Below are 24,065 nucleotides of genomic sequence, written 5' to 3'. Positions count from 1 at the left end.
TCTTTATCAAACCAAAAAAAAGACCTATATAGAGAAACAAATTTTATATTCTTTTTACATACACTGTGAAAAAATGCAACTCTCTTTTATGTGTACTTAACCGATGTCCTGTAATAATTACAAATGATGACAATATTTCAACAAGGTTCTTTCCATATCCACCTTTTTCAACTTACTTAAATCCAGTACAAGATTGAAAGAAGCAAAAGCAACATCAAGCAAAAAAGCAGGACTTTGTTACACTGCTGTGCACAATCACCACTGCTAGAATCCATATTTAATAACATAGTTTTTTTTACTAAAACCTTAGTAAAACTAAAACCTGATTTTTTTTTAAATAAATACAATACTACTATGCATTAGGCACAAGCCAATTACATTTTAATGTAGTACGTACATACATTTTCAAACATATTTTTTATGTTTCAGGATCGAGGAGAGCTAAGCCTATCCAAGCAATTTGAGGTACAAGGTAAGAAGCAGCCCAGGACAAGACTCACATACATATAGTATATACACACACTTACCCATTCAGAGCCAAATTAGTATAGCAGCTGGACAATACACGGGACAAATGGAGAAAATGTACAAATCCCACACAGTCACAAAACCCATGTATTAAATGTATAATTTAAATATGGCTCCTTTCCAACAGTAGATACGAAAAGAAATAATCACAAAAATTACTTTTCCTTGCAAACTATAAGATAAGAAGGTCTTTTGCCAATTCATGCCCCAAAATTAGTTTACTGTAACAAGCCCAGATTGATAAAACATATTGTAAGTGATTTATCAGTATGGGCTAGACAAGCAATGCCTATCTGAATGTTAGGTATAAATTATTTTACACCTCAAAAAGCTAAGTGACCATAGCCCAAATACAGTAAGGGAATAATGTCAGACTGAAGTCCATATTATTCAAATCACTCACATGGACATATTCATTGAACTCATGCAAAAGCAAATGTACAAATTGTGCAGCAATTGCTTCAATATTCAGGAAAGATTAGTCACTTTCAGCAAGTCTTAGCCTGTATAACATTTCTCAAAAATAATTAATTTTAGTTTAGGCTCTATAATTTCATTCTTTATGAATGTTGTGCAAGATTCTTCTTGAAAGTGCATTCCATCAGTGTTTTCTTTTTATCTTTCTTAATTCCCTTTTAGCAGTTTTACCCATTATTTAACCCTCTCAGGGGAGGCAATCATTAGCGGATATGTTGTTGTTGGTGTGGGGGGTGGGGTTTTTAGGGTCTGAGATACGTTATCTCAAACATGTTCGAGGGAAGTAATGAAGAAAAGTTTTTACCTTAGTCTGACAACTGCAAAAATCATGAACCAGTTAAACGTGAAAGGTTTTTAAAAGTTATGCAAAATTTGCAACAGAAAAACTAAATTTTAAAGCAGATTAATCAATTTTTTAAATTGAAGGAAATGCTAAGCATCAAAGTCAAAATCACAAAGTCAGTTCATGATGGGAAGAATACCTTTACTGACACGCAGGTGGAGTCACTCAGTACATGGAAGGAGATGACTGACTTGCAGCTGCTAGTTACCCTTCTTAAATACACTTGTCAATTACAGAACTATGTGATTAGTTTCATTTCTGTTTTTCCGTGCGAGTATCTGATAAACAGGGCCCTTGCAGTCATGATTCTGCTACTGCAGATTATACTGGTTATTTTATCAATACTTGCCTTGTGTTAAATTAGTAGTTGGGACTGGGTCACTGATTAAAAGGCTTTAATTAAAACAACAGAAGTTATTCTATATAATCAAATAGTAAATAAATTTCAGCTCTCACAGAAGCAAGAAACTGCAGAATGTAAACTTCAAAATCTTCAAGTTAATATTTTGTCATGCCAGGGTTATCATTCTGCCCATCAATACAGTATAATTTCAGTACTCTGTGTGGTTGTGTATTCACTTGAAGGTTCTGAAGTGTACAAACTTTTTTCTTTTTAAACAAATTACTTTAGGTTCCAGGATTGAAATGAAAAAATAACACATCTGTTTGCTGAAAGCAAGCAATTTATTATGAGGAAGAGCTAGACTTACAGAAAGGTTTTACTGATCTAGCTGAACTGCTTACTGTACTTTGTCTAGCATTTAATAAGCAGTCATTTTCCTAACTCTTACTACAAGATTTATACAACCATGCCAAAAGGCAAAGGCATTCGTGTGTTCTTCTATTCACATTTAAACTTTCAAAACATTGTTGGGCATATGCAGTATCTTGTACAATTTGTGTAAATGTCATCTCCAAGTTAAGTACAGTGCATCCGGAAAGTATTCACAGCGCATCATTTGTTCCACATTTTGTTATGTTACAGCCTATTCCAAAATGGATTCAATTCATTTTTTTCCTCAGAATTCTACACACAACACCCCATAATGACAACATGAAAAAAGTTTACTTTAGATATTTGCAAATTTATTAAAAATAAAAAAATTGAGAAAGCACATGTACATAAGTTTCCACAGCCTTTGCCATAAAGCTCAAAATTGAGCTCAGGTGCATCCTGTTTCCCCTGATCATCCTTGAGATGTTTCTGCAGCTTAATTCGATTCCACCTGTGGTAAATTCAGTTGATTGGACATGATTTGGAAAGGCACACACCTGTCTATATAAGGTCCCACAGTTGAAAGTTCATGTCAGAGCACAAACCAAGCATGAAGTCAAAGGAATTGTCTGTAGACCTCCGAGACAGGAATGTCTCGAGACACAAATCTGGGGAATGTTACACAAAAATTTCTGCTGCTTTGAAGGTCCCAATGAGCACAGTGGCCTCCATTATCCGTAAGTGGAAGAAGTTCGAAACTACTAGGACTCTTCCTAGACCTGGCCAGCCATCTAAACTGAGCGATCGAGGGAGAAGGGCCTTAGTCAGGGAGGTGACCAAGAACCCGATGGTCACTCTGTCAGAGCTCCAGAGGTCCTCTGTGGAGAGAGGAGAACCTTTCAGAAGGACAACCATCTCTGCAGCGATCCACCAATCAGGCCTGTATGGTAGAGTGGCCAGACGGAAGCCACTCCTTAGTAAAAGGCACATGGCAGCCCGCCTGGAGTTTGCCAAAAGGCACCTGAAGGACTCTCAGACCATGAGAAACAAAATTCTCTGGTCTGATAAGACAAAGATTGAACTCTTTGGTGTGAATGCCAGGCGTCACGTTTGGAGGAAATCAGGCACTGCTCATCACCAGGCCAATACCATCCCTACAGTGAAGCATGGTGGTGGCAGCATCATGCTGGGGGGATGTTTTTCAGCGGCAGGAACTGGGAGACTAGTCAGGATAGATGACTGTAGCAATGGACAGAGACATCCTGGATGAAAACCTGCTCCAGAGTGCTCTTGATCTCAGACTGGGGCGACGGTTCATCTTTGAGCAAGACAACGACCCTAAGCACACAGCCAAGATATCAAAGGAGTGACTTCAGGACAACTCTGTGAATGTCCTTGAGTGGCCCAGCCAGAGCCGAGACTTGAATCCGATTGAACATCTCTGGAGAGATCTTAAAATGGCTGTGCACGGACACTTCCCATCCAACCTGATGGAGCTTGAGAGGTGCTGCAAAGAGAAATGAGCGAAACTGGCCAAGGATAGGTGTGCCAAGCTTTTGGCATCATATTCAAAAAGACTTGAGGCTGTAATTGCTGCCAAAGGTGCGTTGACAAAGTATTGGGCAAAGGCTGTGAATACTTATGTACATGTGATTTCTCAGTTTTTTTTATTTTTAATAAATTTGCAAAAACCTCAAGTAAACTTTTTTCATGTTGTCATTATGGGATGTTGTGTGTAGAATTCTGAAGAAAAAATGAATTTAATCCATTTTGGAATAAGGCTGTAACATAACAAAATGTGGAAAAAGTGATGCGCTGTGAATACTTTCCGGATGCACTGTATATACACGTGTTGTCTGATGAATGATTAAACACAGTTTAAATGTGAATTGGTACCAAATGGTTTAAGTATCTCTGAAACAGACAAAACTAATTTGTTAATTGGATAGATGCACAGTATATGAAAGAGGCAGCAACATAGACCTCTGGATTATTTGCATCACAAAAAAAAAATCTTGAATTGTTTTTCATGCAGATCAATAAGCAAATCAAATTCAACCTTTCTTATCTACTGAAAAGCAAACTGGACATTCACATACACAAAAATGATGGGGAAAAGAGACCCATCACAGCTGGTAAAATTCCCATAGAATGTGAATATAACAAATCACCAGAGTATTTTCAAGCCCAGGGGAAAAAAAAAAACATTAAAAGGATGTGCTGGTTTGCTGACCCAAACTACTGCCAGAAAGACATGTTGCACTTATTAAGCCGGGGGCAGTGGGAAAGGAGCAAACATGCACCTGTGCACCGATTCCAACAGGTACTTTACCCTTCTGTACAAACATAGAACAGTGATCTTAGAAAGAGCTTGATCTCAGTATGTCTTCACACCAATGCAATACTTAGCTGCTACAGTAAAACCCTTGTCAAACTTAATTTCCACTATTCCCCTTGTTTTACTTTAGGCTGTACAATTAAAGCAATGCAATTTATTACTATTAATACAAGATGATGTAGAAAATGACAAAACTCAGTTAATAAATTGTACATGTGATTTTGTCTGAGCTGTCAATGGTTACCTGTGCTATACTGTAATCCAAGACATTTTGTGGTTCCTGGACCTTTCTTGTGCCAGATTTTGCATCTTTATGGCTGGTAATCATTAAAAGGGCATTCTTGGCATTTGCTAAATGTCTCAAAGTAAACTGGCTCAAGAAATGGCATTCATTCAGTCACATGGGCCTCAAATTGTAAAGGAAAAGAGTCAATTAATGAATCTGTAAACGTTTTTAATGTAGGAGGATTGTCATGTTTTTTTTCAGCCTTGCACTGTTTCTCTGTCATTAAAATAAACAACTGGAAAAAATCTGAAACGTTTCAAGTTGCATTATATTTGGAAACACTGTGTGTTATTAATATACTTCAGCAAAAAATAAATCGGGTAACAAAGTCATTACATTACATTACATTATCAAGGTATTTTCAGTTTAAATGCTGCCTCCCTTAAAGTTGCCCCCCCTTCTATGTTAATCTAGGTAAGGAATTTTTATGAGACTATAATAAGAACAGTGGAAAAGACTGACAGTAGCCCATACGGAATCAGAAACCATTTTCGCTGTATGATCCAACACAAAGTTAAATGTGTAGATGAAAGAAAATAATACTATCAATTTTTAGATCTGAACATATGCTCATAGTAAATCAAGTACAAAATATTTATTTTGATGTACTAATGTTCATTAGTCTGAGGCACCACATTACAGATGCTACGACCCGGCCGGGACGTCTTGGAGGACTGGAAGTGGGCGTGCGCCCATCTGGGATCACATGGGGGCCGCCTTCCTGGTTGCTTTGGGGGCCACGGGTTCAGGGCATGGAAGCCCCACCCTGTAGGGGCCTGTGGTCACCGCCAGGAGGCGCCCCAATGCCTTGGGGACTTGTGACTTGTCCTGGTGTGTCGGAAGTGCTGGGGGGAAGATTTAAGTGGACACCTGGAGAGCTCCCGGGAGAACACGAGAGAGTTGTGGAGGCGGCCCGAGAAGAAGGCATTATGAGGCCAGGACTGACTGTTGGGGTTTGTGCATGTTGAATTGGGTCAGAGTGATATATTATTGTAAATAAACACGTGTGGTGGTTGAAGAACAACATGTCCGCCTGTCTGTGTCCGGGTCAAGTCCACAACAGTATATCACTTGCATTATCAAAAAGATCTGCTGTAATACTGTATTTAGAAGGCAGTAAATCTGTCACTGAAAGTAACAGCAGTGGCACCATATGCAAAGGTTTTGAGGGCAGTATGGACCTCCTTTTAGACACTTCATATTATTGTATTAAGTGTAAGGTTTGAGAACACATCTGTGAAATATTAAGATTTCTCAATATTATTCTGTAAACTCAAAATATATGAAGAAAAAATATTCATTTTAAACGTCTTGTAGCTTAGTAAAAGTGGTATTAGGATCAAGAACCCAAAAAATGTCAAAAAAAAGTGGCAAAAATAGTGGTAAACCAGGGAAGTGATTTAGTAAGTGTGATTCATTCTAAGCAAAGGTTTGACTTGCGAAGAGCTCAGAGTACCCCAAATTGAAATGCAAACCACAGGTCATGGGTAATATCCCATTTGGCATACTGGGCAAACATTCCTTGGATCATTAGTATAAGACATCAACAACTGATTTTTTTTCATGCCTACCAGTAATATTCAGTGCTAGAAAATACAAGACATCACTGAAGATATAATGCAGAGATTTTTTCTCATATTCCATTGATCAGTAATAATACATTAGTCTCAGTGATGAAGATTATAACCACAAAAATATTTTTTAGTCTAGTGAATAATTTCCAATTTCGAATAAAATCCTTTCATAATTAAAGCACAAAACTGGTTGTCTCCTTGCTGCTCTCAGTATGTAAATCTTGATGTATGCAGAAAGAAAACTTGCAAACATACATATTTATTACATATCAAAATGCAAAAAATTGTGTAGTCTCTTAATGATGTTATTACTGTCTAAAGAAGAAAAAAGCAAAACAATGGAACTGAGGATAGGGAATGCTGTGTCACTGAGAATCTAAAAAAGAAAGAAATGGAGGAAGTATTTTCTCATTCTAAAAACAGTTTTGCCATAACACCTGATCACCTTGAAAATGACCTTTACCAGAGGATCTGAGCAACTTTGTCAAGGGTCAGATTGTGATGGCTAGATGACTGGGTCAGAGCATCTCCAAATAGGAAGGTCTTGTGAGGTGATCTCACAAAAGCACTTCAGTAGGCGTGATTTGTTAGATTTCTACCTTTTTAATCCATACAGTTCATCACCTTTAGAATATCCAAACTATTCAGTATCTCCTTTTCAGTCCCTGTTACTGCTGTAAGGTTCTCCATTCACCCACATGTGAAATGTTCACAAAAATGCAAATTTATGGCATTTGATTTTTCAACGTCAGTATTTTAATTCCTCTTTACAATTCCTGATATACTTCACCTCCACCTTAACTGTTATTTTACTACTAAAATAACCTCTTCAGGTCATCTTTCGCCTTATCTGCAATATTCCCATCTAACTACCTTTAAGCCTCCCTAATATCTTTCTTAATTGCCACCTCCCATGCTTTCATACAACCTGCAATTCACATTGGAGTTATCAGTCTTACATGCCTTGTGCAGCTTCTTTCTCCTCTCCTTACGAACCCATTTTTTTCTTTAAAGTTACTACTAATTCCATATTTTGTGAAGTACATTTATGTAAAAAATGTTTACATATGTTCCAATGTTCCTCTGTGCTGTCTGCACACTTAACAAGCTTGTCCCAGTTTACTCCTTTAAGACTCTGCCACGGACAGTTGGAGATCTGCAACAAGTGAGCAGCACCGTGTACCTGCCTTTTTGAAGGGGAGAAGGACCTTCCTGCTGTGTCAGGATGCTTATTTAGCAAAGGTGCAGGGAAAGAAGACACCCATGGATTCAAAGTTCATTATTACTCAACACATTTTCAAAGTGCAGGAACAAACACTGCTCAGATCATTCCTGATGATTTTTCAGGAATGCCAACCTCAGAATGAAAGAAATATATATCAAGGAGACTAGAACATAGGAGGATGCAGGTACACAAAACTAAAGAGTTTATAGAGAGGCAGAGCAGGCTCTGAGAGACTGCTTTGGAACTACAGACTGGGATATATTGCTGGGGTCACATAGTGAGAACATTGAAGAGGCTGTTGAATGCACAACTGATTATATCAACTTCTTTATGGACATTGTAGTTCCAGTAAGAACAGTACGCTGCTATGCGAACAACAAGCCATGGATTACAAGTGACATCAAAGGCCTTTTGAACCAGAAGAAAATGGCTTTTAAAGGTGGTGATCAGCATGAGCTCAAGCGCATGCAGAAGGAACTCCGTGTCCAGCTCAGGGCGGCGAAAGAGCAGTGCAGGAGAAAGCTGGAGCAGAAGTTGCAGAACAACAGCATGAAGGAAGTGTGGGATGGGATGAAGATTATCACTGGCTGCAGCTCAAAGCAGGGTGCCACCATCGAGACAGACGTGGAGAGAGCAAACCAAATGAACAACTTCTTTAACTCTTTCAGGATGATGTTGACTTTTGTCAAAAGGAGGAGTTGATGATGGTAATCGACTGTAAACTGTGACAAAACCAAACGTTATGTTTTAGTTGGACTCTCGTTGCTAGAAGGAAAGTTAGCTTCATTGGTCAGACCAAGATTTCCTGTGCTCGCATGAGTAGCAAGGCACAAACAATGGCATTTAGGTTTGATCACCCTAACCCACTCTCACCTCGGAGTACTGCATCCTCCAACCATCCTTCTGCTGATACCAGCATAGGTGAGACATCCCCACCCACAATTACAGCAGCCCATGTAAGCAGAGAGCTGAAAAGACTTTGTGCCAGCAAAGCACCAGGTCCAGATGGAATATCGCCATGAATGCTGAAGGCCTGTGCGTTGGAACTGGGGAGTCCTCTACAGCGCATCTTCAACCTGAGCCTGGAACAGGGGAGAGTCCCAAGGCTTTGGAAAACATCTTGTATCACCCCTGTCCCAAAGGTATCACGTCCTAGTGAGCAGAATGACTACAGGCCTGTCGCTTTGACGTCACATCTGATGAAGACCATGGAGCGGCTGCTGCTTCACCACCTGAGGCCACATGTCCACCATACATTCGACCCTCTGCAGTTTGCATACCAGAAGAAGGTGGGAGCGGAAGGATGCTATCATCTATATGCTACACCGATCCCTCTCCCACCTGGACAGAGGCAGCGGTGCTGTAAGAATTATGTTTTTGGATTTCTCTAGCGCCTTCAACACCATCCAACCTCTGCTCCTTAGAGACAAGCCGACTGAGATGGGAGTAGACTCACACCTGGTGGCATGGATTGTGGAATATTTTACAGACAGACCTCAATATGTGCGTCTTGAGAACTGCAGGTCTGACATTGTGTTCAGCAATACAGGGGCGCCGCAGGGGACTGTACTTTCTCCGGTCCTTTTCAATCTATATACATCAGACTTCCAATATGACTGGAGTCCTGCCACGTGCAAAAGTTAAGCTGATGACACTGCTATTGTGGGCTGCATCAGGAGTGGGCAGGAGGAGGAGTACAGGAAGCTAATCAAAGACTTTGTTAAATGGTGCGACTCAAACCACTTACATCTTAACACCAGCAAAAACAAGGAACCGGTGGTGGATTTTAGGAGGCCCAGGCCCCTCATGGACCCTGTGATCATCAGAGGTGACTGTGTGCAGAGGGTGCAGGCCTATAAATATCTGGGAGTGCAGCTGGATGATAAATTGGACTGGACTGCCAATACAGATGCTCTATGTAAGAAAGGTCAGAGCAGACTATACTTTCTGAGAAGGTTGGCATCCTTCAACATCTGCAGTAAGATGCTGCAGATGTTCTACCAGACGGTTGTGGCGAGTGCTCTCTTCTACTGCGGTGGTGTACTGGGGTGGCAGCATAAAGATGAAAGACGCCTCACGCCTGGACAAACTTGTTAAGAAGGCAGGCTCTATTGTAGGAGTAAAGTTAGACAGTTTAACATCTGTGGCAGAGTGACGGGCATTAAGCAAACTCCTGTCAATCATAAATAATCCACTGCATCCACTGAACAGTGTCATCTCCAGGCAGAGGAGTAGCTTCAGTGAAAGACTTTTGTCACTGTCTTGCTCCACTGACAGACTGAGGTGATCGTTCCTCCCCCACACTATGCGACTCTTCAATTCAACCCGGGGGAGTAAATGATAACATTATTCAAAGTTATTGTCTGCTTTTTTATTTTTATTTTTTTTATTTTTATTACTATTTAATTTAATATTGTTTCTTTGTATCAGTATACTGCTGCTGGATTATGTGAATTTCCCCTTGGGATTAATAAAGTATCTATCTATCTAGAGGCATGTTCATGTTTCAAATCTCCTGTCAATAGTATAAGAGTAATTAAGTGCAAGTAATATTAGATTTGAACCAAACTGATTATGAAATTTTTATTAATATGGCAAAACCCTTTATTATTTACACATTGCATCACTTTTAAAATTTTGTACTGTATGCTTTTGTCTTTTCCAGTTCAAAAAGGGTCCTACCAATGATTTTTGTCAATGGAGAAACTGGCCAAAGCAGCTTTTCTGTCCCAGCTTATAATGTTCTATACTGATCATTTCTCTCCATGCTGATAACATTCTAATCCTGTCAGGCAATCCAAGGAGTTAGTTTTACAGATTTCATATGCTAACTGGGTACAAAATTAAATGAGCCTAGTCATTTCCTTTTCTTCTGAACCCAAAGTAATGAGAACATTGGGGGAAGCTACCACTAACTGTGTTATTTTATTTCCTTTGTACTAAACTACACTTTTGAATGACCAAATTCAACTTATCCAAGTTAAATTTTCTTTTTTACTTCTCAGTCTAATGAATGCCTCACAATCCGTGACCGTATTGTAATCGTACTATGTAACATTAAACTGCAGCACATTACATTCATTTCCATAATTCCACTTCCTGTTCGTGACAATTACTGGATCAAGGTCAAATGCAGAATTGTTTGTACTTCGGGTAAAGATAAAGACAAGCATATTACTTTTGCATGTTCAAAAACAGATGGTTCTACTAAACTTTATTCGCATGCCCTTTTTGTAGTATTACTCTGTTTGTTAGTTTCATTTTGACATACAATTAATAGTTTTAATGTCAGGATGTTTTAAAAATCAGTCTGTAGGCAAGTGGACTAATTCTGAAACAAAATTATTTTATCATATACGGAACATAATGAAACAGAAAAAGCAATATCCCCACATAAGTAATAGTGCTCTGGGTAATATATGGTCACTCCAATGTATTCAATTATGAGACAATTTTTTCATAGTACTGAGCTGTGAACCTTTTAACTGTTGCTTACTTTCCCTCTCCCATCCTCTTTTTGCAGCTCTGAAAGTCCATGGGGGTGAAGGTAAAATAAAACATTTAGGGATGATAGTCAATATTTTATTTAGATATTTTTGTAAAAAATTCCAATACTGTATTCAGTTTTCTTTACAGCTACCTTCATAGGCACATTTCCACCCAAGGAAATACTTCCAGTTGAAATACTGACTGGCACATCTTGGTTTGTAATCTAATACACCTGCAGCTCTCTATAGCATAAGTCTTCATTTATCTTTATATAACCATGATGAAAGGCTTCCTTTGTTAATTGATCTGCACTTGTCCACTGTATTTCAGTTTGTACTTTCTAGTAGGAATGAACTGCTGAAGTGGGGAGGGAGTTATTATATTTTTATATAGCATTCCTAATTTTTTGTATTGCTCTATTACTTGACTCCCCCTTTTGTAATCTGATTCCTTTTCCTGGCATTCATTCGTACGTATTTATTTATTTATAAATAAACTCATTACACTAACAGCACATGGGATACTAAGTATAGAAAATAAAGCAAGCCTTTTAAATATATATAGAATTTTTATGGTATAATTTTATTCTATCAATGTGTTTGAGGCAAAGCACAGTTTGAAATTAAATAACATCATGCAAATCTCTGCACATCTATTTTTATAACTGTGAATAAAGAAATATTACCATGACAAAAATATAGTATGGTATGATTTTTGCAGTTGAAATAGAAATCCCCAGGGAATTGTACAATCAAATAGGTTCCCTCTATTTAAAGAAGGGATGGTAAGAATACTCAGACTTACAGTGACCCTTGAGGTCGTGGAAGCTATTTTTCTGCGAACTTTCTTAATCTTTTTCACCTCATCGTCTTCATCATACAAATCCTACATTTTAAATAAATAAATAAACAAAATTGTTAAAAAGAACAGGTAACTAACATGATGTTAAATAATAATTTAAGGGCATATGAAGGTACTTCAGCCAGAGATTGTTTCACTTGCAGTGTTCCTCCCATACTGAGTTAATTATATAAAACAAATGGCCAAATTAAACAAAGTGTCATTTTGAAGGGAAAAATCTTCTGACTTCAAACTTATCTAATTAGTGGGTAAAACATTAGATTTAAGTAGGCCACTGACCATGGCCTAGATTTTTAAAACTACAGTAAAAATCCGCCTCTAAAGTGACTTACTTTATTACATCTGACTGACTAACTAGAAATAGATATAACCTTATAAGACATGAGAGATGGGAAACAATATAAAAAGCAATTTGTGTCCAGTAAACTGAAGCAACATCTACACTTTCATTGAGTATTTTTGCTATCAGTTGCTCTTTACTTTAACTCTTTGCAGTGGATAAACCAAACACATATGTCAGAGAGATATTTAAAGGCTTCACTTAACATTAACACATTCAAGTGAACATGACAACAGGTTCAAATAAGTAAACATCTATAAAGATCAACATCTGGCCTGTAATACTTCTTAAGTTCTTCACCAATTACTAAAATTTCACCTTTTAAAATTAATACAAAGCTTAATTATGATTTCAATGATAATAACAACTATATCTTATTTAGAATTACAACTACTACTCTAAAAATATTTATTTTGCTTGTAGCAATCTGTACCAGTGCAATTTTGCTTTTGCTTTATTTTTCTTGTGCAATCTATAGAGTTTTGAATTGTGTTTTAACACTACAGAAGGCTGCTAATGCAGTAATTGACCTAAAATTATTGCTTATAGTGATAATTAATTAGGCTGTGTTTCACTGTACAAAAAACATATTCTCTTACCTGTCCATGTATAGGATCATCACTTCCTTCTTGTTCTGAAGAGAAGCTTTCCTCTTCCTCTTCAGAGTAGTTATCAATATCTGGAGAACGATCTGCTGGAAAAACAAAGAAAAGGTGTAATGCTAAAGCAACCAGGAAGATACAATCAAAATATTTAATGATAATTCTATATATTACTCTGAAGAAATTACCTTTATGTATAATATTTGCAAAAAATAAGCTTATACAAATGTGAAGGAAGGCTTTAGCAATAACATTAATAAAATGGCATTTAACATTCTCTTGCTTACTTTTGACAACTGTTTTCAAAAATGTTATACCTGAATGGTTATCAATGTTTCAGTAAGGAAAACCACACAGAATGTCTTTTAAACATATCAGTTATTTTTCAATATTTTTGCTAACAAACATATGTATCTCAAAAGACAGCTATTCAGCCTATAGCTTGTTTAAAGAGTTTGCAATCTAATGCCAATGAAAACTTTATATGGATCACCAGGTTCTCACAGTAACATCAGGTAGCAAACTCGAATGCCCTTTCCAAAATTACATGAATTTCAGGGTAACAGCCAAAAGCAAAAAGGAAAAGCTCTTATTTTAAACCCTATAGTACATTTTGTTGTGGAAGAATCCTCAACTAAATTGACGACCAATCTCTATCCTAGTAGATCCATTGTTCAGTCCTGTTTTACTCTTTGGCAGCTGATTTTATTCCAACTGACTTTACAATTAGTAAATCCTTCTTACTTTTAACTGATCTCCCTGTTTAGTGACATGTGCTTTTCTATTTTCCTATTCTAGGAAATGCTGAAATATCTTTAAATTTGTAACTTTCCGTTGGCATTTTTTTTAATTCACTCTTTTCTTTTAAGTTTGCTCCCTTAATTGTATTCTTAATTGTATTTTGACTACTTCTGATCTGTTCCAGCTCTTGCTTATAAATTCTCAGTTAAGAAATAGAAATATTTTGACTCTAAATAACAGTACTTTCAGATTTAATAATTAATAATTTTATGATAATTTCCCACATCGACCGATGAGACAAATAGTAATACAGATAAGCCTATATCATCAAATATAATCTCATATGTAAAGCAACACAAAAATAATTGAAAACGGAGTCAATTCACTCTGCACTGGCATGTGTATTCACAATAATTTAACTTTCAGTTATTCGGTTGCTGTTATTAATTAAATTCTTTGATACAATGAAACAAGAAGTAATGAAAAGAATGGGGCAGGGGCTAAAATATATGAAACACCACAGAGAAATACTAATTTCAAGAGCATCAACTTTACTCTGTCTAAATCCACACAAAAATTTAGGGGTTCCTACTCTTCCTTGCGCAATACTTCTGTTTCAGAAATTATAATAATAATAATTCAGCATGTGTTGGATCTATGCAAAGATGACTATTCTTTTGTATACGTCATGGTCAATTTTGAGATATGTTGTAGACTGATATCTTCCAGAAATATCCAAATTGTTTTTAAAGCTTTACGGTCTTCACCATATGAAATGTGCAGACCTAGTTAAATCCCCTTATCCTACCAATCATACAATAACTCTGTATGCCAATTTCTGCCAGAAAACTCGAAAGCATCTCTCAATGGTTGGCAAGTTGTAATTTGTCAAAGGTGTCGCCTTTCTCTATACAGTACAATGTATTTTTCTGTTTTTAACATACACAATTCAATTTTAAGAAATCATTTCATAAAGTTTTCCTTTAAAATATATCTGCTGTGGTCCATGGCCGGCCATTCATCCCAGCCAATACCCCCAGGGAGAGACCTCCCTGCGACATGGAGATGCCCCAAATTCCAGCAGGGCATCATGGACTATGGAGTTTTCCCTTGACAGCCTTGCTGGATAACTTCGGGACCACCAGAGGTCGCTGCAGGGAGACCCAGGGACTACTATTTGCTCTACGCCCCGGAAGTATGTACGAGTTACATGGACAGGAGGAATGACGTACATCCGGGGTGACTTTTTATCTGACCCGGAAGTTATAAGGAATCATGGACTGAAGGTTGGGAAACACTTCCGGGTCAGGAACTATAAAAAGGACTGTGGGAACTCCCAGACGACGAGCTGAGGTGGGTGGAAGGGTGGCAACGCGTCTGGGAGAGGAGGATTGTATTATTATTGATTATTGTAGTGTTTATGAGTATTGTGGAGAGTAGGGTGCTTTGTGCACTGTGCATTATTAATAAAGTCAACATTTGGACTTTTACTTCATGTCTGACGTCTTGGTCAAGGGTTTAAGGGAGCGACAACCCCCCCTCATCTGTCACACTGCCTTATCCAAGTATTGTTTTACATATGTTTCTGTTGATATTGCTGGGACCTTTTGGTGTCAATGCTTTCAGGCAGATTATTTTTGACAAGGAAACACCATACTGTCAACCATGACCCTGCTGTCAGATAAAAACTCATGTGCAGTGCTACGGTGGGCACCACATTGCACATCAGACCAGTTTATAAAAGGATCCATCAGAAATTTTGCTAGGTCTGCCAGATCTTTTCATTACTTTAACAGTTTCCCATAACATCTTTTTCTGTGGATTCTTTTGTGACACTCCAGAATGGAACTATTCAGTTATTTCCCTTGCAATTTCTTTTTCAAATATACATGGTTGTTGAGAAATGGTACAACATCCTAAGAGACAAGAAGAGTTTTAATAAATATTTAACTCGAAAATGGTCTTTACCTGCCAAAAATGTTTGCACATGCCTCAAGGATTTTTTTCTTCAAACTATTTAATTCAGTAAATACAGTTCTGTAACCTACATAATACTACATAATTTAAATCCATTTAAAACAGTTTAGAAATTAAAGCAAAAATCTTGTTCATGGTATTTCCTTTAGTGCACATACTGTATTTTAACCAGAATATCTAAGATAAAAATCATTTTTAAATTTAAACTTCCATTCATTGTTATTTCTGAAACCATTTATTCATATAAAAGGTTGCAGTACCTGCCCTGGTGGTACTGGCACAAGGCTGAACCCAAAATCAGGAGTAAATTCTGGTAATAATTCCAGCCTATGCACCAAGTGCACTGAGGCACACACCTCATCTTTTTAATATGCTGTACAGTACTTTAGTAGATGTCTCATTGTTTCTAGCTGTTAAAACATATTTGGAAGTGTCATAAGTCATTCTCTTTGAAGTTCACACATCGAAACTGCTGCTGCTAAGTTATACAGGATTTTCTTGCTTCTCTCAGGAATATGATGGATACACAGGTATACTTAAATAAGCTTGGCTACTCAGTTTTTAGAAGGCACAGAATTCACTGCCTTATGTAGCTATGAAGCCCATTCATGCACGGCCTTTACAAAACGCACTAAATAAATTATACGCTTCAAGGCACTGCACAGTCACCAACTCCCACTCGTACAGGTTTTCACTTTTCTGTAACTAATCTGGCCTGAGTCACTGAGTGCAACCTAGATGTTCTACATGCCTGGATTTTTTTCTAGGCACTCTATTTTTTCTTTCATATTCCAAAACCATTCATATATTTAATTGTGACTCTATATTGGCTCAGTATATATGATTATGTATACATGTTCATGTTCTCAAATTGACTTCGGCCATGTTCAGGTGTGTTTGCTGCCTTGCATCTAAAGCAGCTGAGATATGCTTCCAATGCAACTCTGAATTGGATTACTGTAGTAGAATACTATGTTATGAAGTGTGTTTGTAAAAGATGCTCCTTCTGACAGAGTAATAAAACAGTAAAACTTTTTTTTTTTTTTTTTAAAGAGTAGGTCTTGTGCATATATAGCAGATGCAAAGAAACAAAAATTGTATATCTAAAATTAAACATAACAGCAATAAATGCAAGCAAGTAATGCAAATATTCAGGTATTCAATGAAACAAATACACACAAAATTTGACAGAAACATCTACCTTTTAGTGGAAGCTCATGTTGCACAACAATACAGATGACACTATAAAACTTTCAAAAACAACAATCCAATAGTCAATGATTTTTTAATGTAGCTTATACTCTAAGGCCTTCAAAGTTCCAGAAATCTTGTTATTTCTGGATGCAGAAAAAGTCCTTAATAGCATGAAACAGATATCTCGCTTTACTGTGCTAAGCAAAGGTGAGTTTGGACTAAATACAGTTGCTCAAATCAAATTACTATATTCCAATCAAGAAGTCTCTAAACAATATCAATTTCACATTAGAATACTTAACCAGATAGGCTGCTTTCTAACATCAATGCATTTTGCAATTGCTATTTAAGCCCAGGTCAATTGCCTTTAGGAACAGTCACAGATACACTCATAAGTGAAATCACTTAAGAAAGTATGTTTGTCTCTTCTTTCTTTCTTTTCCAATGGTACTTTTCATCACAGATTTAAATTAATCATTGACAGTCATATTAAATATTTTGGGAAAAGTTCAAAATATTTCAATAGGAGTGTATTTTTCCCCCAAGAGACTCTCCTACATGTTTATATTAAACTAGATCTCTTTCATTAATTTTCTCAGAGCAGTTCAGTTCAGAAAAAGCTAAAAACAATGCAATAGCTGACACACAATAAAGAAATACACATGGAATTTAAACTGAAGAAAAAGCTGAAAAATTAACACATTCTAGTTAACAACAAGCACATACACACGTGGACAAAATTGTTGGTACCCTTCAGTCAATGAAAGAAAAACTCAAAATGGTCACAGAAATAACTTTAATCTGACAAAAGTAATAATAAATAAAAATTCTATGAAATTTAACCAATGAAAGTCAGACATTGATTTTCAACCATGCTTCAACAGAATTATTTAAAAAAATAAACTCATGAAACAGGCCTGGACAAAAATGATGGTACCCCTAACTTAATATTTTGTTGCACAACCTTTTGAGGCAATCACTGCAATGAAACGATTCCTGTAACTGTCAATGAGACTTCTGCACTTCTCAGCAGGTATTTTGGCCCACTCCTCATGAGCAAACTGCTCCAGTTGTCTCAGGTTTGAAGGGTGCCTTTTCCAGACGGCATGTTTCAGCTCTTTCCAAAGATGCTCAATAGGATTGAGGTCAGGGCTCATAGAAGGCCACTTTAGAATAGTCCAATGTTTTCCTCTTAGCCATTCTTGGGTGTTTTAGCTGTGTGTTTTGGGTCATTGTCCTGTTGCAAGACCCATGACCTGCGACTGAGACCAAGCTTTCTGACACTGGCCAGCACATTTCTCTCTAGAATCCCTTGATAGTCTTGAGATTTCATTGTACCCTGCACAGATTCAAGACACCCTGTGCCAGATGCAGCAAAGCAGCCCCAGAACATAACAGAGCCTCCTCCATGTTTCACAGAAGGGACAGCGTTCTTTTCTCGATATGCTTCATTTTTCCGTCTGTGAACATAGAGCTGATGTGCCTTGGCAAAAAGTTCAATTTTTGTCTCATCTGTCCATAGGACATTCTCCCAGAATCTTTGTGGCTTGTCCACATGTAGTTTGGCAAATTCCAGTCTGGCTTTTTTATGATTTGTTTTCAACAATGGTGTCCTCCTTGGTCGTCTCCCATGAAGTCCACTTTGGCTCAAACAACGACAGATGGTGCGATCTGACACTGATGTTCCTTGAGCTTGAAGTTCACCTTGGATCTCTTTAGAAGTTTTTCTGGGCTCTTTTGTTACCATTCGTATTATCCGTCTCTTTGATTTGTCATCAATTTTCCTCCTGCGCCACGTCCAGGAGGTTGGCTACAGTCCCATGGATCTTAAATTTCTGAATAATATGTGCAACTGTAGTCACAGGAACATCAAGCTGCTTCGAGATGGTCTTATAGCCTTTACCTTTGACATGCTTGTCTATAATTTTCTTTCTAATCTCCTGAGACAACTCTTTCCTTCGCTTCCTCTGGTCCATGTTGAGTGTGGTACACACCATGTCACCAAACAACACAGTGACTACCTGGAGCCCTATATATAGGTCCACTGACTGATTACAAGATTGTAGACACCTGTGATGCTAATTAGTGGACACACCTTGGATTAACATGTCCCTTTGGTCACATTATTTTCAGTCTTTTCTAGGGGTACCATCATTTTTGTCCAGGCCTGTTTCATGAGTTTATTTTTTTAAATAAGTCTGTTGAAGCATGGTTGAAAATCAATGTCTGACTTTCATTGGTTAAATTTCATAGAATTTTTATTTATTATTACTTTTGTCAGATTAAAGTTATTTCTGTGACCATTTTGAGTTTTTCTTGCATTGACTGAAGGGTACCAACAATTTTGTCCACGTGTGTAGATACCAAGAGATAAGGAAAAACAAGCAGAATGACCAAATATATTATGAGCAGAGAAAAATGGAAATCTCTCAAGGCAGGAACCAATGCTTTAAGGGATACAAGTCCATCTCATAGCACACCTGCACTTATTCACACAAAAAATTAGCTATCAACTCATTGCAAAGCAACTGTGTATAGTCTTGTTTCCAAGATGACTCTGACAATGAATGTACTAAATCATCCTTGGCAACTCTAATCACAATGCATTTTACTAAGCCAAGACATTTAAAATGCAATGCAAACTTCTTTTTCTTGTCCCAATAGTCAGCTACTTGTTCAGCTAACTAGTAATTCACTGCTATTTGTTCAAAGCCCAGATACTTATTCACATAGCTCTATAGTGACAGAAACAGAAACACTTTAAAGAGACTATATTGTTTTATTATTATTTGCTAAAAGTTGCCTGACCTAGTAAATGAAATGGTATCCAGACACATTGCCATATTGCTCACACCTTTAAAGTGTGCAGAAATAAACAAAAAATATATTTTGTTGGTGTTTGCCTCATCCTAACGTCTTCTATTATTGTGCACAAGTGAATACAGTTTGTTTTTTTTGCTTAACTTCTTTCATTAACCTAATGAACAAAGTTATCCAACACCACCTGGTACTGTGCGACAAAAGTAATGGTCCCAAAGTTTAATTAACCCTGTTAAAAGCATAATAAGAGTCAGCTGATTGAACATAGACAGCCACTAACAACAGCCCTGCTAAATACAAACCTCTCTTATTCTGACCCATGTCATCACAGTCAAACTGATGACACAAACATTCAACAAGCACTAAAAGCGCATAAATCCACATCCAAAGAAATAGACGAACAGCCCAGAAAAAATGTTGACATTTGTTAGTTTGCAATGAGATGCAAAGCAATTTTTAAGACACTGGAACTTCACCAAATCTGACTGAGACGCAAAAATGGATAACACTTTGAACATTAGTGAATCTTTCTGCGTGTGGGTGAGGAACAGTGTTAAGTCATTCATGAATACCTAAGGATCCTAAAAAGACATTTAAGAAAGTACGTCTGACATAAAGCAAACAGAATTTCAAAATAAGAACATCATAACAATAGTCACATAATGTGATGGAATGTTGCTGCCTTTATTCAGCTATCTAGCCCCTGAAGCATAGTTGTTTCAAGCATCAAGACAATTATCCAAAAGAAAATCTAAACCGACACCAAATGGGTGAAAAAAAAAAACAAAAACAATTAACATTTTATAGTGGTCTAGTTAAAGTAGACACATGAATCCAATGGAGATTACCAGTCTTGCTGAATTAAAGCAAATCTATATGGAAGAGTTGACTAAAACTCCTCCACAGTGATATGACACAGTGATACTGAATTACGGGAAGTTTTGGTTGTAGTCACTGCAGCTAAAGATCATGCAACAATTACTAAATGTAAGGGGCAATTACTTTTTCCACACAGTGCCAATTGATGTTGTTACCCCAATAAGTGTATAAAAAATTTCCAATAAAACATCTATCTTTATTTATATAGCTGAAATGAAAGTCAAAACCAAGAGGAAAAGACATGCTTTAAAACAAAAGTCCATCCACAGCAAGCAATATCACTTTTTTTTAATTAAAACTGCATACATTATCAAACTGTTCAATTATTACAGCCTCACTAATACCAAAGTGTGGACTGATTTAACAGGCAAGAAGACAGATTATTTAGAAATTTGTTGGCAGAAGAAATAAGTACTGAACAGCAGCAAAAAAGACAACAAAACAGTTTTAAAATGCTTAACCACTTTGCTTTCATTAAGGATGCAAAATCATTTACACTTCCTGTCTTACACTGATTTCAAAACAGGAGATTAACCAAATGCGTTGTCCGTGTCAACTAAAAAACTCTTCTAATACCATATGGTTTTAAAGTTAAGTTAATCAGCAAAAGGAGCAGTCTTTTTTAAAAATCATTTCAGGAACTTGCATAATCTCAGATTTAAATGATCACACTTTCTCTCTGGGCAACTTGCCAACTGTTACTAGTTGAAAGATATTTACAGGCTGATGTTGATAAGGCATACTTGATTTTTACAGTTAAGATTCACCCAAAAAAATTACTGCTTTCTGTTTAAATTTTTACATTTGTCCTGGAGCACAAATACCAATACATATGCTAGTGTTTGATTTTCTATGTATTACCATGTCTTGAGGCATGCCTTTCAACTGTAACAGTTTGGCTCTCTGAATTCTATACCTTTTGAAAACTGGACATAATCCTTACTTAAGTTTCTGGTTTGAAGATGTAGGGTATATACAGACTGGACTGTGCAGTGAAGATCACAGCATCATCAGCAAAGTCAAGATCTGTGAATCTTTTTTCACCAAAAGATGCCCCACAGCCGCTGGACCCCACAACCTTGCCCAACACCCAGTCCATACAAGCACTGAACAGAGTAGGAGCAAGAACACAACCCTGATGAACCCCAGAATCAACTGGGGAAAAAAACGTAGAGGTTCTGCCTCCACTCTGCACAGCACTTACAGTACTAATGTACAGGCCAGCCATGATATTCTGCAACCTCAAGGGGATCCCGCAAACCTTCAGGATGTCCCACAGGACAGCTCGATCAACTTTTGCTTTAAGAAAATTGACAAAAGCTGGAAAGAAACTCTGCCAATATTCGCGTTTGCACTCCATGAGAACCCTCAGTGCTAGGATGTGATCGATGGTAGACTTTTTAGGCGTAAAGCCAGACTGTTCCGGTCACTGGTAGGTGAGCAACTGATCACGGATCCTATTGAGGACGACCCTAGCAAGGGACCTTATCAGGCACAGAGAGCAGTGTTATCCCCCGGTAGTTGCTGCAATCCAGGTGATCATCCTTCCCTTTCCAGATAGGGACGACAAGTCCCATTTTCCAGTCAGTTGGGATGATGCCAGTCTCCCAAATGGAAGCAAACATTGCTTGCAAATGCCAGGAGGACAGCCTTACTACCAGCATGGAGAAGTTCACCCAGGATACCATAGATCCCTGCAGCTTTTCCTCCCCTCAGCTGGTTCGCCACCTGTGCAATCTCAGTGAGATTGTGTGGTTCACAGCTAATTGGAGGATCAGACTCAAGGACCGTGCACCCCGAGATATCCAACATCCTAGACGAAGGATCGGCTTTGAACTACTGCTCGAAGTAGCCAGTCGAGTGGGTCACAACTGTAGCATCATCCATAAGGACCGTTCCATCAGCTGCCCTGACTGCGACTCCAGAACAGATTCAGATGTGCATAATGCTTTGATTCCTCTGTAAGCAGGACATTGGTCACTAGACCACAGATGGTGTGTTACTTGCTCACAGATTCATCTAACAAATGCCTCTTTATCTGCCCTCAGAGCCCTCACAGCCATCCTTCTCAGTTCCCGATACAGACCAGAGTTGCCACTGAGCCGTGCGCTGCGACTCCTCTTGATATCCAGGGTGCCCTGCGAGATGAAACACCTGTAACACCAACACAACCCTCAGCAACCTTCAGGGTCTTGTCACGGAAGGTCTCCCACATCACATTAGGATCTGCAGTTGACTTCTGTGCAACTGCCAATCCTAATGATTAATGTTCTGTTAAACTTTAATAAGCAGTGTGAAACCCAAGTTAAACAGCATAAATGAAATGTAACAGTCCCCATGAGAAGATTACATTGTCATAAAAATATAAACAAGGCATAAAGGAAATTTACATTTTTTTTAAATATTCAGATTTTATCAAATAATTCTTGCACTAGATTAATGAAATGCAGTACTTTCGAAAACACATTTTACATGCTGTGCAATGAAAGCATGTTAAATGTTCCAACTCACCAGACATTTTAGCCTTTGGTCCTTCATGGTCAATAGGTTGGCTAGACAAAGAGTAGATGCGGATCTCTGCCACAGGGACAGCAATATCTTTTAAATTACTATGTAGACCAAGCACCTGTGCCCCTTCACTGGGGTGCTGCATCACCTGAAAAAAAAGAAAAAAAAAAAAAAGTAAAACAGCAATAAAAAAAAATAGCATTCATTAAATTTAATAACAAAGGAGTGTAAATATCATCCATCCAGTCATCCATTCTCTTCCACTTATCCGAGATTGGGTCGCGGGGCAGCAGCTTGAGCAGAGATGCCCAGACTTCCCACTTCTTCTAGCTCTTTCCGGGGGAATCCCAAGTCTTTCCCCGAGGATCGGAACACCAAGGTCCCTGCTTTCAGCTACCACCCAACTCACGCTGCACCCGTTCTCCTCGGCCCCTCCCTTAGGTGGTGAGCCCATGGGAAGGGGGACCCACGTTGCCTCTTCGGGCTGTGCCCGGCCGAGCCCCATGGGTGTAGGCGCGGCCACTCGGCGCTCGCCATCAAGCCCCACCTCCAGGCCTGGCTCCAGTGGGGGGCCCCAGTGACCTGCATACAGGCAAGGGAAAACGCTGTCCAAATTTTTTGTTCTTCATAGGAGTTTACGTTGAACCGCTCTTTGTCTCATCCCGCGCCTAGGACCAGTTTGCCTTGGGTGGCCCTACCAGGGTCATAAAGCCTCGGACAACAGAGCTCCTAGGATCATTGGAACACGCAAACCCCTCCACGCTTCGAGGAGGGGTGTAAATATCATACACTGAGCAAAATCTAATTGCTAATTTTTTTGTGGTACTCCACTCAGATTTGGTTTTAAACTTCTGTTCAAAGATCCTGGGACAGGTTCCAGCTTGGCAACTGCAACTCTTTACTGGAGCAGTTCAGTTCAGAAAACTGATGTCCAGGTTTTGAACATTAAAATTAAATAAACTGCTCAAAAAAATGAAAGGAACACTTTTTAACCAGAGTATGGCATCAAGTCAACGAAACCTCCGAGATATTGATCTGGTCAGTTAAGTAGCGGGGGGTTTGTTAATCGGTTTCAGCTGCTTTGGTGTTAATGAAATTACACTACAGTCAATATCACTACTGGTAGCATAAGGTGATCCCTGGACCCTACAGAGGTTGTACAAGTAGT

General features: G+C 38.1%; 1 protein-coding gene across 3 annotated transcripts in view; it reads right to left on the bottom strand.

Annotated features, from left to right (window-relative positions):
* LOC120539250 (phosphofurin acidic cluster sorting protein 1-like) overlaps positions 1 to 24,065 on the bottom strand; it is a 172,301-nt gene that overhangs the window by 84,528 nt on the left and 63,708 nt on the right. For 2 of the 3 annotated variants that reach the window (XM_039769146.1, XM_039769148.1), the window contains exons 5-7: positions 22,901 to 23,045; positions 12,776 to 12,870; positions 11,780 to 11,860 (exon numbers count right to left, since the gene is read on the bottom strand). In XM_039769146.1, coding sequence (XP_039625080.1) covers positions 11,780 to 11,860; positions 12,776 to 12,870; positions 22,901 to 23,045 — 321 coding nt within the window. The remainder of the gene's footprint in view (positions 1 to 11,779; positions 11,861 to 12,775; positions 12,871 to 22,900; positions 23,046 to 24,065) is intronic. The other variant, XM_039769147.1, reaches the window with a different exon arrangement.

This window comes from Polypterus senegalus, chromosome 11 (assembly GCF_016835505.1).
Source record: "Polypterus senegalus isolate Bchr_013 chromosome 11, ASM1683550v1, whole genome shotgun sequence".
NCBI classification, from domain to species: domain Eukaryota; kingdom Metazoa; phylum Chordata; class Cladistia; order Polypteriformes; family Polypteridae; genus Polypterus; species Polypterus senegalus.
The sequence above is the reverse complement of the archived record's forward strand: the minus strand, read 5'-3'. Positions and strand labels throughout refer to the sequence as shown.